We start from the raw sequence: 16,466 nt of genomic DNA on the forward strand, positions 1-16,466 counted from the left end.
CTATGTCCTCATATCTGTGTGTATTAGTCCAGGTTCTCTAGAGAAATAAACCAACTGGATATATAGATATGTAACAGTACATCTATTATGATAATTGGCTCATGCAATTATAGAGGACAAGAAGTCCCACAGGATACCATCTGAAACTTGGAGGACCAGGAAAGCCAGTGGTGTAAATCAGTGCAAGCCCAAAGACCTGAGAACCAGGAGAACTGATGGTATATCTTCCAGTCTGAGAGCCTGAATGGGTATCACTGGAGTAAGTCCTGGAAGAACTAGGAGCTATGATGTCATAGGGCAGGATAAGACGGATTTCCAAGCTCAAGAAGAAAGAATTCACTTTTATTCTACCTTTTTCGTTCTATCCAGGCCCCAAACAGATTGAATGACACGATGACACTTAAGGGTGGGCCTTCTTTACTGGCTCCACTGATACAAATGCTAATCTCTTCTGGAAACACCCTCACAGACACAGCGAGAAATTGTGTTTTACCAGCTATCTGAGTGTCCCTTAGCCAAGTCGAGTTGACATGTAAAATTAATCATCACAATGTGTGTATACAATACACAGATTGATAGATTAATAGTAAAATAGACACCAGTGTACCTGCCACTTAGATTAAGAAACAAAACAGGTACCACCCCTCATTGTTCTGCTGGGATAACTACTATTCTCATTGTATTTGCCATTCTCTTGATGTATATATTTACCACCAACATATGAATCCCTAAACCACATATTGAGTGGTTTTGAAAAACTAAGTAGCAAACCTAAATCCCTCTGTATAAAGAAAAGGTGATGCTTTCACTTTTAGCTTAAGGTTCCCAAGAAAGATGAAATGAGTCTCTAGTTCATTGTCTGGCTTCAGTTTTCCTGAGAGTGCAACATAAATTCATTCTGAGAGAACTTAGTGGAGAAGGTAATGGCTGTTCCTGGGCAGTCCTTGGCAGGTGTTAAGTTGAGTTCTAGATATCAAATGAAAATATTATCATAGGGAACGGGCTTCCTTGAATTTTTCTGCCTCACTATGATCTAACTCTTGCTCTCACGAATAGGTTCAGGCAGAGCACATCAGGAGGGTGATATAGTATTAATATATTTTATATAACATTCATTCTTACTACAAATTCAGCTTTAGTGGGGCAGATAATCCAGTAGCTTCTTGATAGAGGATGGGTCCTTCATTTAACTCTTGCACTTGTTTGATAATTTGGGTTATGTGTAAGTCTTAGAACTTTGATGGCCTTGTTTTATTGTCTTCCTTACTGTATAGTTGCCTTAGAGAAGTTTGAAAACATTCCAAATTTTAATCCTTTGTATATGATCTGGTTTTTCCTTTCTATAAGTTGATTCTTCCCTTTGTCCCCAGTACTGTTCAATTTCAAAACGAGATAACTTCACATTGTCCTATAGTTGTTGTGTTTGCCATTTGGTGGATCATTTGAGTTTGGAAACTAATGTTTTAGGATCTATTCTTCATTTTATTTTTTCTTATTCTCTATTTTCTTGGGTTTTTAAAAACTCCTATTATGGGCATGTTTTTTAAACTCCTATTATTGGGACCTCCTGGACTAGGTCTATTTGAGGTCTCTATTTATTTTATCGAATTTTTATTTTCAAAGGGTTTTGTACTTTTATTCTCTGAATGAGGTTCCTCTTTTTTCTTCTTCATATTCTTTATATCATTTGATATTATAATTTTTCCATTTCATGTGTAGGCCAGTTTCTCTTAACTCTCTGAAGATATTAAAGATACCATTTTAAAAGTATTTTTCTTCTGTGCAAGTTCATTTTCTATTTTTAAAAAACTTTTGTTTTAGATTTAGGGGTATTTGTGCAGGTTTGTTATACAGGTAAATTTTGTGTCATAGGTGTTTGATATACAGTTTATTTTATCACCTAAATAAAAAGCATAGTACCCAATCTGATAGGCAGTTTTTTGATCCTTACCCTCCTTTCTCTCTTTACCATTAAGAGGGCCCTGGTGTCTAGTATTCCCTTCTTTGTGTCCATGGGTACACAAAGGTGGGGAATATTTAGGTCCTACTTATAAGTGAGAACATGTGATATTTATTAAATAGATTTCTGTTCCTGAATTAGTTCATTTAGGATAATGGCCTCTAGCTCCATGTATGTTGCTGCAAAGGACATGATCTCTCTCTTTTTTCATGGCTGTATAGTATTTCATGGTGTATACGTACCACATTTTCTTTATCCACTCTACCCTTGATGAGCATTTAGGTTGATTTCATATCTTTGCTATTGCGAATAGTGCTGCAGTGACCATATACGTGCATGTGTATTTATGTTAGAGTGATTTATGTTCCTTTAGGTGTATACATAATAGTGAGATTGCTGGGTCAAGTGCTAATTCTGTTTGAGTTGTTTGAGTAATTGCCAAACTGCTTTCCACAAGGTCTGCAATAATTTACATTCCCACTAGCAGTGTATAAGCATTCCCTTTTCTCTACAACCTCACCAGCATCTGTTATGTTTTGACCTTTTAATAATAGCCATTTGACTGGTATGAGATGGTATCTCATTGTGGTTTTGATTTGCATTTCTTATTGATCAGTGATGAGCTTTTTAAATACGACTGATTGACACATGTCTTCTTTTGAAATGTGTGTGTTCATGTCGTTTGCCAACTTTTTAATTTTTTTTCTTGTAAATTTGTTTAAGTTATTTATAGGTGCTAGATATTTGTCAGATGCATTGTTTGCAGATATTATACATCTGCCAAAATTTGGCCATGAATTTGTCTAGTCCTGGGCTTTTTCTGGTTGGTAGGCTTTTTATTACTGATTCTGTTTTGGAACTCGTTATTGGACTATTCAAAGATTTAATTTCTCCCTGGTTCAATCATGAGAGGTGGCATATTTCTAAGAATTTATCATTTTTTTTCCTGTTTTTCTAGCTTGTGTGCATAGAAATATTCACCACAGTAGTCTTTAAGGGTGTTTTATATTTCTGTGGGGTCAGAAGGGTCACTTCTAATTGTGTTTATTTGGATCTTCTTTTTTTCTTTATTAGTCTAGCTAACAGTTTATCTTATTAGTTACTCAAAAACCCCAACTCCTGGATTTGTTGATCTTCTGAATGTTTTTTACTGTCTCAGTTTCCTTCAGTTCAACTCTGATTTTGGTTAGTTCTTGTCTTCTGCTAGCTTTGGGGTTGGTTTGTTCCTGTTTCTCTGGTTCCTCTAGTTGTGATGTTAGATCATTAATCTGAAATCATTCTAACTTTTTGATGTGGGCAGTTGGTGCTATAAACCTTCCTTTTGACACTACTTTAGCTGTGTCCCAGAGATAGGGATATGTTATATCTTTGTTTTCATCAGTTCCAAATAATTTATCAATTTTTGCCTTAATTTCATTATTTCCCCAAAAGTCATTCATAGGCATGTTGTTTATTTTCCATGTAATTGTCCGATTTTGAGTGATTTTCTTAGTATTGATTTTTATTTTTATTTAGTCTTGGTCCAAGTATGTGGTTGGTATGATTTTGCTTTTTTGAATTTGCTGAGGGTTGTTTTATGTCTGATTGTGTGGTAGATTTTAGAGTATGTGCCATGTGTAGATGAGAAAAATGTATATTCTGCTGTTTTGAAGTAGAGACTTCTGTAGATGTCTGTTAGGTTTATTTGGTCAAGTGTTGAGTTCAGGTCCTAAATATCTTTATTAGTTTTCTGTTTTGATTGTCTAATACTGTTGTCTCTCACTTTCATTGCATGGTTATCAATTATCTTTGTAGGTCTCTAAGAATTTGCTTTATGAATCTGGGTGCTCTTGTGTTGGGTGCATATATATTTATGATAGCTAATTCTTAGGAATTGACCCTTTACCATTATGTAATGCTGTTTTTTTGTGTGTTTTTTGATCTGTGTTGGTTTAATGTCTATTTTGTTTGAAATTATGGTAGCAACCCCTACTTTTTTCTGTTTTCTGTTTGCTTGGTAGATTTTTTTTTGTGTCATCACATGTGACCTGAGTCTTTTGAAGGCAGCTTACCACTGGGTCCTGTGTCATTATCTAACTTGCCACTTCTTGCCTTTGAAATGGGGCATTTAACCCATTTACATTCAAACATTTAATATGTGCAAATTTGATCTTGTCATTGTGTTGTTAGCTCATCATTATGCAGATTTGCTTGTGTGATTGCTTTATAGTGTCACTGGTCTGTGTATTTAGGCATGTTTTTGTAGTGGCTGGTAATGGTCTTTCCTTTTGGTATTTAGCATTTTCTTCAGGATCTCTTATAAGGCAGTACTGGTGGTAATGAATTCTCTTAGCATTTACTTGTCTGAAAAGGATCTTTTTTCTCCTTTGCTTTTGAAGCATAGTTTAGCTGAATGTAAAATTCTTGGTTTGAAATTCTTTTCTTTAAGAATGCTGAATATAGGCCTCCAATTTCTTCTCTCTTATAGGGTTTCTGCTGAAAGATCATCTGTTAGCCTGATGGGGTTCCCTTTTTAGGTGACCTGCCCTTTCTCTCTAGCTTCCTTGAGTTATTTTCTTTCATTTCTTCCTTGGAGAATCTGATGACTGTGTGTCTTGGTGATGATCTTCTTGTGTAATATTTCACAGGATTTCTCTTCATTTCCTGAATTTGAATGTTGGCCTCTCTATCAAGGTTGGGGAAGTTTTCATGGATGGTATCCTGAAATGTGTTTTCCAAGTTGCTTGCTTTCTTTTTTTCTCTTTCAGGGATGCTAATAAGTCATAGACTTGGTTTCTTTAAATAATCTCATATTTCTCAGACATTTTGTTCATTCTTCTTCATTATTTTTTCTTCATTTTTTTGTCTGAGTTATTTTGGAGGACTGGTCTTCATACTCTGAGATTCTTACTTCAGCTGGTCAATTCTGCTGGTAATACTTGCAGTTGTATTCTGAAATTATTGAATTTTTCAGCTCTAGGATATCAGTTTAGTTATTTCTTGAAACGGTCATTTCGTCTTTTATCTGTTGTATCATTTTATTGTATTCCTTATAGTTTTTGGATTGGGTTTCGACTTTCTCCTGAATCTTGATGATCTTCATTCCTATCCGTATTCTGATTCTATTTCTGTCATTTCAGCTATTCAGACTGGTTAAGAACCATTGCTGGGGAACTAGTGCAGTCGTTTGGAGGTAAGAAGACTTCTGGCTTTTTGAGTTGCCAGAGTTCTTGCGCTGGTTCTTTCTCATCTTTGTGGGCTGATGTTCCTTCGGTCTTTGAAGTTGCTATTTTTTAGATGTTTTTTGGTTTTTGTTTGCTTTTATTTTCTTTGATGTTGTTTGGTGTTTGATTATGCTATAAGGAGGGTTTGATCGACTGGCTTCGTTTCTGGAAGATTTTAGGGGGCCAATGCTCAGCTCAACACTCCTGAGCTGTGTGCTTTAACTATGTGTGTGTGGGGGGGGTGCTGGTTTTGGGCTCCCGGCTTTCTTCTCTGGCTCCTCAGGGCTAGGAACCTACTGCCCTGAAGGGGCTGAGGTGTTCCTGGACCACTGACCACAACACTCTGATGGGCGGTACCAGCCAAAGAGCTTCGTTGGGTGGAGGAAGTGAGATCCGTGCTCACTTGCACATGCCAGAAACAGCAACAGTGTGATGAGGTGCATAATCATCAGCTAGAGTAGAGCACTGGTGGGCCAGGGGTTCCAGCCTCTATGCAGGCATTTGCAGGTGGCAGTAGTAGTGGGTGGGGTGGGGCACTGGCAGGTGTGGGGGATATTGGTCTCCATGTGTGCATTCACACTGGAGGCAATGGCAGCATAGGGCAGGGAGTGGAGCCACAGGTCTTCATTTGTGTACTAGCGCTAGCAGTGGTGGTATAGTGGGGTGAATGGAGGCAGGTTGCACTCATGCTGGTAGCAGTGGCACAGTGGGTTGTAGATACGTGCCAGCAGGGAAGGGTAGGCAAGGTTTGCTGGCACACACACACTGGCAAAATGATAAGGGGGTGGCCTTGGATGAATGCATGCTGGCAAAGCAGCACAGAGGATGCTGCAGTGGTGGGAGGGTGCAGGTGGGCTAATGTGCCTTGGCAGGGGCCTCTGTGCTGGAGCTCTTTGGTTGTCAGGCACAGTCTGCAGGCACAGGAGCTATTATGCATGTCCCTGAGAGACCCCTGTTAGACAACTATGGCTGCACTGGCTAGCCTGGGGCCCCAGGAGAGGCCGGCAGGCAGGTGTTACTCAGGTCAGACTGACCCTGCTCTGTTCAGGTCTGGCAGTTCCCCTAAGGATAAAGTTTCCTAAGGGAGCATGGGAAGCCTTAGGGGATGGACATTCCTGGTCACGCTCCACTGCAGACATTGGTATATGGTAGCCCCATACAGGGTTTCCAGCTTTCTCCCCATTAAGTCCAGCATCTGTGTCCTCCCTCTATCCATTTGCAATGCCTTTTTTTTTTTTTTTTTTGGAAGATCTGCTTAGAATGTGCCAGTCTTCCTGATGTCCTGGTCCCTTGGTGGCAGATTATCCTCCTGGCTATGTCTACTCAGCTATCTTGCCTGGAGAATCCTGTTCGTTTTGGTCTTTGGCTTTTGTATTAGAAAGATTGCTTAATTTTCTGATTGCTTTTGCCTTTCCATTTATTATTAAAAGCGGGAAACATAAAAGCTGCCTGGAAGTTCTAAGCTCATGCATAAAGCTTATTGACATCAAGCTTCAATGTGGGGGAACTGGGTGAACTGTTTCTTGGGAATGATGAATCAGTGCTGTCTTTAGACCTATGGGAGAGGTGCTTCAGCTTTAGATGTCCTGGATATGTTCCATTTCTGGCTTTGCCCTGCTTCATGGGATGATGTATCTGAAGTGCTAAGGAAAAGCTCCTCACAATTAATAGCTAAGTATTTCTCAATCAAAGGCAGTTACTCTTACTTTGCTCCTTGAAGAACAAGCAAAGTTGTTGATTTCATACCCATGGTAGAGATTAATGACATGTCTTTGAAAACTTCTTTTTAGCTATTCCTCTTGATTCCATCTCTTGAATATACAATCTCTAATTGTAGTTAAAAATGTCTGCTACCAAGTACACTTAATTTATACTTGGATCAGACTAACTCCAAGCACTGATAATAGAAAGAAATCAGAGGTGATAATAGAATAGAAATCATGGCTTACTATGCAGCTATAAAAAACGATGAGTTCATGTCCTTTGTAAGGACATGGATGAATCTGGAAACCATCATTCTCAGCAAACTGACACAAGAACAGAAAATCAAACACTGCATGTTCTCACTCATAGGCGGGTGTTGAACAATAAGAACACATGGACACAGGGAGGGGAGCATCACATACTGATGTCTCGTGGGGCTAGGGGAGAGACAGCGGTGGGTGGGAAGGTTGGGGAGGGATAACATGGGGAAAAATGCCAGATATAGGTGATGGGGGAATGGGGGCAGCAGACCACCTTGCCATGTATGTACCTATGCAACAATCCTGCATAATCTGCACATGTACCTCAGAACCTAAAGTACAATAAAAAAGAGATTTAAAAATAGAACTATGATATGAAAAAAAAATCAGAGGTGTTGATGAGATTCCTGCATATCTATAAAATATATATCCTAACTTAAATAAATGGATAAACATTGCTTAAAATTGATTTTTCCATTTTTGCACATTTGAAATTAAGAGGAAATATCATTAAGCAAGATTCCAGTGTGGACGCTCACGTTAATTATAGCTATATTCCATTTACAGATTTATTATCTAGTCAAAATTCTAACTTTTCCTCATCATTCCTCAAATACTAGAAATTCTTATTCTGCTCTTATCTTTGTGGATCAATTTATTTCAGTCTTTATAGTAGGTCTAGCTGAAGATGAATTACTCTAATTACTATTTTTACGGGATCTCCTTATTGAATTTTCCTCCCATTTCCTGCAAAGATGCATGATTGCCATGCTGAAAACTTTCTTGATACTTCTATCTTTTAAAAGAAGGGGAAAATATTCTCTTAGAATGATTATTACTCTCCCTCATAGGCTCTTTATCCTCTACTGACTATCTTGCTTCTTGTCTTCCCTGGAAAGGTGACTTGCACCTGAAAAACCGACTTTCTCTTTTGCATCCAAACAGTTGTTAAGCCCATCTTCCTCCCTCTTTTTATGGCTGCTAGTTGAACATCTACCATTTCTCTACCAGGCATTGGGGAAATGAAGGTAAACAATCCACACTCACTCACAGGCTTCCATAGTTCCACAAAATAATGGATGCCTTAAAGATTTCTGTATGCAGGACTTCAGAAACATAAAAGAATGGGGTGGTGAGATTGATTAGGTCTTCCTAGCAGAAAGCAATCTAGGAGGTAACAATGAGATACAAACTCTTTCTTTTTCTCTAGACCACCTTTGCTCCTCTAGCTAAAACATCAAGTGAGGAGTCATGTCCTTCAGAGAGCCTAAAATCTACCTCCCAGACAAGAATTAGCCTCTCTTTCCTATAGTTTTCAAATAACTGAGTTTATACATTTAATATGGCCCATGTTATACTTATTTTTTTTTTTGTTTATATATATGCCTTCTCTACTACTTGGAGATTCTTCAAAAAATTTTATGCATTTAAAATGTATCTTATTCTGTGTATTATGTTTATTAAGATCCTATTACTTTGTATTTTCAGACACATTTATTGATGATGACTTTAAATATACACTCAATGAGTGAATGATTGTATGACATTCTTAGAGAACAGCACTGTCATATCATTTGCTTGCTAGTTTCCAGTTGGCTAATTCACAGTTTTGAAAGTTTTATGTTAGATCATGGATTTAATAGTGTAACTGTACTTTTAAAATTAAAAATTCATAGATACTTTTTTTTAAGTTTTGGGGAGAAGACTATTTTTCAGTATTTCAGGACTCTTGTGATTATATCTGAAATAGGTTCTATACACTAAAGCCACTATCTGTGTTTGACACCTTATAAAATACCCTACTTAGGATTTGTATAAAATATAATATTTATAAAAATATAATACATATAAATATTTGTAAAATATTTATTGAAAAGGGCAAAATTTTATAGCATGATTACCACAGGTGATTACCACAATTTTATAGTTATGTACCTTATAAAATATCTTACTTAAGTCTTATTATTTCCTGAGGTCTGCTATTAACATACTTAACACTGGCCATCTTTAAAATTAGTTGGATTTTTTAGCTTCGTCTTTTCTAGAAGCTGTTTTTTTTATTCGTTTCTTTCTAACATTTTATGCCTTTAGTTCTGGTATTGGCCACCAGGTAGCAACAGTGCCTTGAATAGCTCAAGTCTCATAAATAGGAAACTATCATAGACTGACAAAAAGATGAAGTTCTCTGCATTCAGGAAGGAAAGGAGTAAGTGTCCAGAATCCTCAATTTTTAATTCCTCCCTGGCACCGTGTCCTCATGTTGTCTATTGCAAATGCAAGCAAAAATTATCAACTGGCCATGAGCAGCCTCCCTGTTCTGCCAATCCATTGTTACTGTGACAGTTCACTTCATCTCAGGGCCACTGAAGTACAGTGAGATGGGGGGCAGATGGCAAGGGGCAGCATGGATCATGCTAGGAAAGTGTATGACAACTGCAAGCAAGAAGAGTGAAATCATTAAAAAAGTATAGGGAGAAAGTACGTCCTTTTTATGAACATATCTAGAAAACCCATAATATTTATGAGATTGCTTTTTAACCATGAGAAACACATTTATGCTGATATAGAAAAATCAAATACGTTACTTTAGATTTTTCTTCTTCCTTCACCCTTAGCGATACCTCTGGGTATTCTAGTTGTGCGTGGAGACTGTGATTTGGAGACATGCCGAATGTACATAGACCGCCTACAGGAGGTAAGTTTATTTAGTTAATTTCTTATTCTCCTCAACTTTCCATTTTTGTAGACAATTACCAGCCATATGTATTTGCTTCTGAAATGATGCATTTGGAGAGGAAATTGAAATGTGGTGGCTTTGTCCTATAAGCACACACGGTATGTCACCCTCTCCCACCGTCTCTGCTGTTTCACTCCTCAGATGGTTGAAATGGGAAAGCATTGATTGGGTTAGCTACGGGGTGCTGTTGCCCTGGTATGTTCCATAAGTATAACTTGGAACTTGTCATCTTGCCAGACTACGTACCTGTATTTTTTGAGCCATTCAGAATTTGAACAGACACTGATAAATAATGAAAGAAAACAGTGATATTTAATGTTTTGTGTCTGACACTTATGTCAGAGACAGCTTGATTTTGTAAACAAAAAAAATAAAACTTCTATGGGAAAGAAAAATCCTCTACATTTCATAGAAATTCGTCAGGACACAAAAGAATAATCTATATATTTTTTTCTCAATCTGGTCTTGCTATAGAGAAACAGAAAGGCAGCAACCCCACATATGGCACTCCCATGAATTTGAACTGCACCAGCAAAGCCAGGAGACCAAACTTATCATTACAATTGTTGTTGGTCGTTTTTGCAAAATTTTGAGGGGGAATAGTAACTGTTTCCACTCCACAAATTGCAAAAAGCACAAATAGCGATTTCTTTATCATTGTTTCTTGATGAAAGATGTATATTAGAGTCAGTTTTCTTGGGTGGGACCTAGACATTTTTAAAAATTATTTATTTATTTATTTATTTTAAGACAGAGTCTTGCACGGTCGCCTGGGCTGGAGTGCAGTGGCATGATCTTGGCTCACTGCAACCTCTGCCTTCCAGGTTCAAGCGATTCTTCTGTCTCAGCGTCCTGAGTAGCCGGGATTACAGGCCGCCACCACCATACCTGGCTAATTTTTTGTCTTTTTAATAGAGACAGGTTTTCACTATATTGGCCAGGCTGGTCTCAAATGCCTGACCTTGTAATCTACCCACCTCGGCCTCCCAAAGTGCTGGGATTACAGGCATGAGCCACTGGTGATCTGATACCCCTTGATGAAAGCAACTCTGTCCCAGACAACATGTTATATATAAGTAAATACTGTAAATAAAGTAGATATATAGTGTTTAAAGTTCCTCCAAGTTGTGACCACCTAGCCCTTAATATTTGTTTCTGTTTCTCTTGGTAGAAATAAATTCAGGTGGGAGGCACACAAGTGATATGAAAAATTGCTGATTTTGAGGAATAGATGACAAATTTTGAATACTGATATGAATGAGAGAAAGAGAGTCAACAAATTTTGTACTTATGGTTTCATTAAGCTATTGTGACTGAGGGTAGCTGCTTAAACAAGTTAAAATGTATGAATTTTTAGCATGTGACTCAGGTCCAATTCTATTAATATATTCCCAAACTTCTAGTGTCTCATTTCTCAGAATAATGTTTGTATTTGACTATGGAATCTCACTCAGGAAACTGTAATGAAGCAAGTGAATCATAATTGGTACCAAAACTTTATACCTTTTTTAAAAAATTTAATACTTGTAGAGCTTTGTTAACAATACTTCACAGTAGAATAATATTAATACATGACTGCTGAATTGACTTTGTTGAAAACCAACTTAACTAACTTAATAGTATGTTTATTGCACCAATATTCAACGAAAAGTAGGATTCTGAAAAAAGAGGCAACTCAACAAATAAAGAGGAAATTTTTAAAACTAGTAAAAAGTAAGTTGATAAAACCCTGTGGGAATCAGGTGTAAGGACAAAGGTACCAGGATTGCTGACATCTGCAAATAGAATCACTATACTCATTAGCAAGGGAGCCTGGGAGACATGACAATGGTGACAACTTCGTTATAAAACTTTATAAAAGGAGTCAGGCTTTCACAATCCTCCGGTAAAACCTCATTAGTTTCAACCCTGTTAATTTGCACTTCGTGATAATGTGGAAGTGGTTGGTGATTTTTTCTTTTTAGCCTATGAAAACCCCTATTTGCTAAGCAACTTATCGATATAAACAGTTACCATGACAGTATGTATCTGGTCTAAGATAAAGAAAAGATTTCTAAATGTTTAAAGGGATTTCAGAAGCCTTCTTCACAAGCCAGAAGTTCATATGCAAATTAAATATAATCCCCATTTATTAGAAAAAAATTGGCTATCCTTTACTTTTGGTCTCCTCCATAGGAGATTGAAATAATAATACATCACTTACCTCTAAACACTACTTAAGATTTATAGGTTTCAATAGCTTAATGACCTTCTCTCCATCCAACTTGATTTGCTTCTATTATTGCTGGCATTGCCTTCTTTATTTAATCTTTATGAATTTGGGCATGTTAGATACTTTCCAGATGAGAATAATAATATGAAGTTGGGAGTCAAGTTGAGATCGAGTTGTGGGGCAGCTTGTTCAAACTAATTTTAAGGTATGGGTTTTTTCTTTCTTTTTTCATTTTCTCATTAGGACCTACAGTCAGTTTCTTCTGGCTCGCAGAGAGTTCATTACCAGGTAACAAATAATTGACTCTCCTTGTTTCTTACCTTCTGGCCAAATGAAGTCCATCTTTCAGTTAATGTCTCATTTTGATTTAGAGTTCCCGTCTTCCCTAGGGATAGAGTTCATTCTAAGAACCTAGTGGAAATGAAATTCTGATTCGTTTACATTTTCCTGATTTTGGACCAGACTTGTCTAACACAAATTTAGACTGTGGATTTTCTCCTAGATCATTTAGAAGAGATTATAAAATTGAGTGCTTTGAGTAACAAATATCAGAAAACTCAGCAGCAGCTAGCTTAGTAGGGAAAGCGTCTCTTGGTTCGCATAAGCAAAAAGTCCAGATCAAGGTGGATTTCTCATCCCATTTGGTCACAGCTCACACTCCACTTTCCTGCTGGTCCTTCTGCTTTGTTCTCCTCTTCCTGTCCATTTTACCTCTGGGCTGGATGATTTTGTGGTCCAAGATGGCTGCCACTAGCAACCAGGGCTGTATTTTTTTCTCTTCACCTCCAGAAAAGGGAATTCCCTGCTTTCCATAACCATCAAGCAAAAGTTTAAAAATATAATCAGAGTGGTTCATCCTGGTCTTTTGGATGATCTAAAAGCCCAGTCTGCCTTTCTCTATAGCTCATATAAAGTCCATAGGAGAATACTCAGTTATTCTTTGTCCCAGCAGACTTTGGGGATGCTGTTTCTTTCTAGCTTGCTCATCCCACTTGTGATGCACAGACCTCTTCAGCTATCCTCTTACCCAGTAGATGTTTCAGACATGATGTAGATCCTAGTACACAGTATTACTTCAAACTACAAGGATCCTAAGCAAAGCTCTCTGACTGGTCTCATTAGAGCCCTTTTATCTGAGAGGCTCCTTACCCTGGCCTGTTAAGAGGAAAGGTATGTGGGAATCACAGCATGCCAACAACTCTCTCCAAATAAGTCCCTTCAAACCCTTTATACTTCCATGTGGGGAGAAATTTAACTATGTCTAAATTTATAAATGTGTAAATCCTGGTTTAGCACTTTACTTTGGATTTTGGTGTCTATCTTCCTATGCCTAAAATATCCAATTTAACATCCTTTAGCCTAAATAGAAAATAATTTCAAGAGCAACCTATACCTTGTAGCCTTCTAGGTAGCTTTCTTCTCCCCACCAATGATACCATCTACCCTTGGCTGAAGCAGCTTATTTATCTTCAGCCTTAGTGACAGGAATGGCCTTTGTGTTCTTATTTGTTTGTGTGTTTATTTCTCAAACAATATATCCAATGCTTCCAGAGTTCTTTCTTCCATCTGCCTGGCCTTGAAAGGAAGAGAAGTCACTTGGGATATGTTTACATTAACAACAAAACAAAACAAAATGAACTTCTTCTAGACTGTTTTGGCCAACCATTAGGAGACAAATTTCCACCTTATTTTTTAGATAGAGCACAACTCAACTTTCATCAGAGTGACTATTTCCATATTTACCCAGAGCCACTATCTAGGTATAAATTTTATTTTTAAAAGGTAGTCCTTTACAATAGCAAAGACATGGAATTAACCCATATGCCCATCAATGATAGACAGACAGGATAAAGAAAATGTCGTACCTATACACCATGGAATAATATGCAGCCATAAAAAGGAATGAGAGCATGTCCTTTGCACTGACATGGATGGAGCTGGAAGCCATTATCCTCAGCAAACTAATGCAGGAACGGACAACCAAACACCACGTGTTCTCACTTATAAGTGATAGCTAAACAATGAGAACACATGGACACAGAGAGGGGAACAACACACACTGGTGCCTGTCAGTGGGTGGGGCAGGGGGCGATGGAAGGAGGGAGGAGAGCATTAGGAAAAATAGCTAATACATGGTGGGCTTAATACCTAGGTGATGGGTGATAGGTGCAACAGACCACCATGGCACACACATTTCTAACAAACTTCCACATCCTCTGCATGTACCCTAGAACTTAAAATAGAAATTAAAATTAAAAAAAAAAAAGCATAGGAGTTTTAAAGGTAAGAGCTGATCTCTAACAATTGGCAGTAGCAGTTATAAGACTGAGTATATATGTTTTTTTTAAGAGTTTATATTTTTTATTCTGGGACATTTTTAACCTTTACAATTGTATCAAAATATGTTAGATTTATCCTAGCCAGGTTAGTGAAACTACATTTATTTATTATTCCTGGCTTATGCAATGTAGTCATTTTGGTGTGAGAGTTTGAATTGTGGGCATTTTGTACCATATTTTTTATGCCATATCTGTAAATATCCCTGGAGACCAATGGATGGATAAGAGGCTACAATATGATTGAGTTATTTATTTCATGTATTGTTTGGTAATAAAAACACTCAGAAGGATTAATGATATTTTTCTGATGATGTCAAAATATTGCTGCATTTTTTTTTCTGTTTACTTACAGTCAATTCAAATCTTGGTGTCAGAACTGCTGCATTATAAATGTCACATCAAAAGGTTTTGTGCACTGAACATCCATCATGGATGAGTGTCAGGAGTGTCACCTTTTCCCATATCCTTCCTTAGGATAATGAAGGAGGGAGCAGAGTGATAAAAAGCAGGTGCCTTTGAGCATTAAGGAATGGTTGAAACAAAAAAGATACAAGAAGCCCAGAATTTGCTCATTAAACAGGAAAGAGAAAGAGACTGTGTTAGAATTAACATGGCCAGAGCACAGGGAGAAGGCAATGAGGAATTTCCTGAGCAGGGCAGGGAGGGCTGATTGAAGCAAGAAGCTGGGAGAGATAAACTTTCATGTTTGACTAAGTTCATCGAAGGAGGAATGAGTTGGAGGCACAGGAAATAGAGTTCTGTGTTAGCCATATTAATTTTGATATGCCTATTAGATCCAAGAGGGTTGGTGAGTAGGCAGTTGGGTAGGTGAATATTAAACCTTGTTAAAAAATTCAGGCCCAGAGAAAGAAATTTTGGAGTTGTCAGCAAACAGATGGATGGTGCTTAAAACTATAAGGCCGGAGGAGATCTCTTAGTGAGGAGTTCAGTTAAAGAGGAGGGCCCAATGTTGTATCTCTATTTATTCACGAGTCAAGAAGAGCACAGGCGCAACTGGTCAAGAAGAATCATGGAAACTGAGATGAACAGCAGGGAAGCTGGAAATGAAGTAGAAGGTGGTATTACTTAAACCAAGAGTGAAATGTATTTCAGAAAGGAAGGAGTAATGGAATGTGTCAAATGCCAGTGAGAGGCTGAAAAGGCATAGATTGATGTCTGTATTTTTTCTAGGGGTGTATATTATAAAACACATGGGATATAGGTGCTATTAATTTTTATGTGGAAAGTGACTGGCAGGAAATTTAATACTAAATCTTTCACTTCTTAGTGCAGAAACTGATTACATCAGAATTCTCTAGTTTGTCCCAGGGGAGTAGGGAGTTTTATAGGTGAAAAAGTTCTAAGAAACATGAGCAACTAGATGCCTTAAATGCCTTTTAATGAAATTTCTTGTCTATGTGATGGCATTAAATATGCTTGGAGAGTTAACTGTGAAGAGAATAAATAAATACCAGTATGTTTAAAAACTTGAGAAATTCCTGTCAGCTCACTAATTTGCAGCTAGGATTTTAGCTGACTGTTTTCTAAGACCAGAAAAAACTCAAGAGAAAAGCAGCGTTTAGAAAGGTGTACGTGTGCCCAAGACACCTTATTAGTGAGCCATATGGCAGTTTCTCGCCACTTAAGCATTTCATTGCTTTGGTTTCTTCTTTTCCAAATTCATAGTGAATTGCCAACAAAGCACTGAAGCTCAAAAATGACACCTCATATTAACCTAACAAGGCATTATGGGTTATACAAGAATGTGTTAGATATTTATAGCTTGCCGAAAATTCCTGCCTACACCATCTCTGAGGTTAAAATACAGAGGCCCCTCCATCCTAATAGCATCGATGTAACCATAACTAATACATTTTACAAGTAAAATGCATTGCACATGGAGATTCAGGATATTCTTGAGGTTGGCAAATGAACAAGAATTCACATAAGAATTGAACTCTACTTGCTAATTTGATAAAGATGCTTTATGAGGCCACCTACTTTGAGATAATTCCATCTCTGCTTTCTCCCTTGAAATCATGATATTCCTT

General features: G+C 37.5%; 1 protein-coding gene across 4 annotated transcripts in view; it reads left to right on the forward strand.

Moving 5' to 3' along the window:
- The window catches only part of DGKI (diacylglycerol kinase iota), a 445,642-nt gene that overhangs the window by 341,504 nt on the left and 87,672 nt on the right, over positions 1-16,466 (forward strand). For 3 of the 4 annotated variants that reach the window (XM_064373122.1, XM_021674149.2, XM_064373138.1), the window contains 2 exons: positions 9,743-9,822; positions 12,320-12,364. In XM_064373122.1, the coding sequence (XP_064229192.1) occupies positions 9,743-9,822; positions 12,320-12,364 (125 nt within the window). The remainder of the gene's footprint in view (positions 1-9,742; positions 9,823-12,319; positions 12,365-16,466) is intronic. The other variant, XM_064373130.1, reaches the window with a different exon arrangement.

Source organism: Aotus nancymaae, unplaced genomic scaffold (genome assembly GCF_030222135.1).
Source record: "Aotus nancymaae isolate 86718 unplaced genomic scaffold, 86718_ANA_hifiasm-v0.15.2.pri h1tg000002l, whole genome shotgun sequence".
NCBI classification, from domain to species: Eukaryota; Metazoa; Chordata; class Mammalia; order Primates; family Aotidae; genus Aotus; species Aotus nancymaae.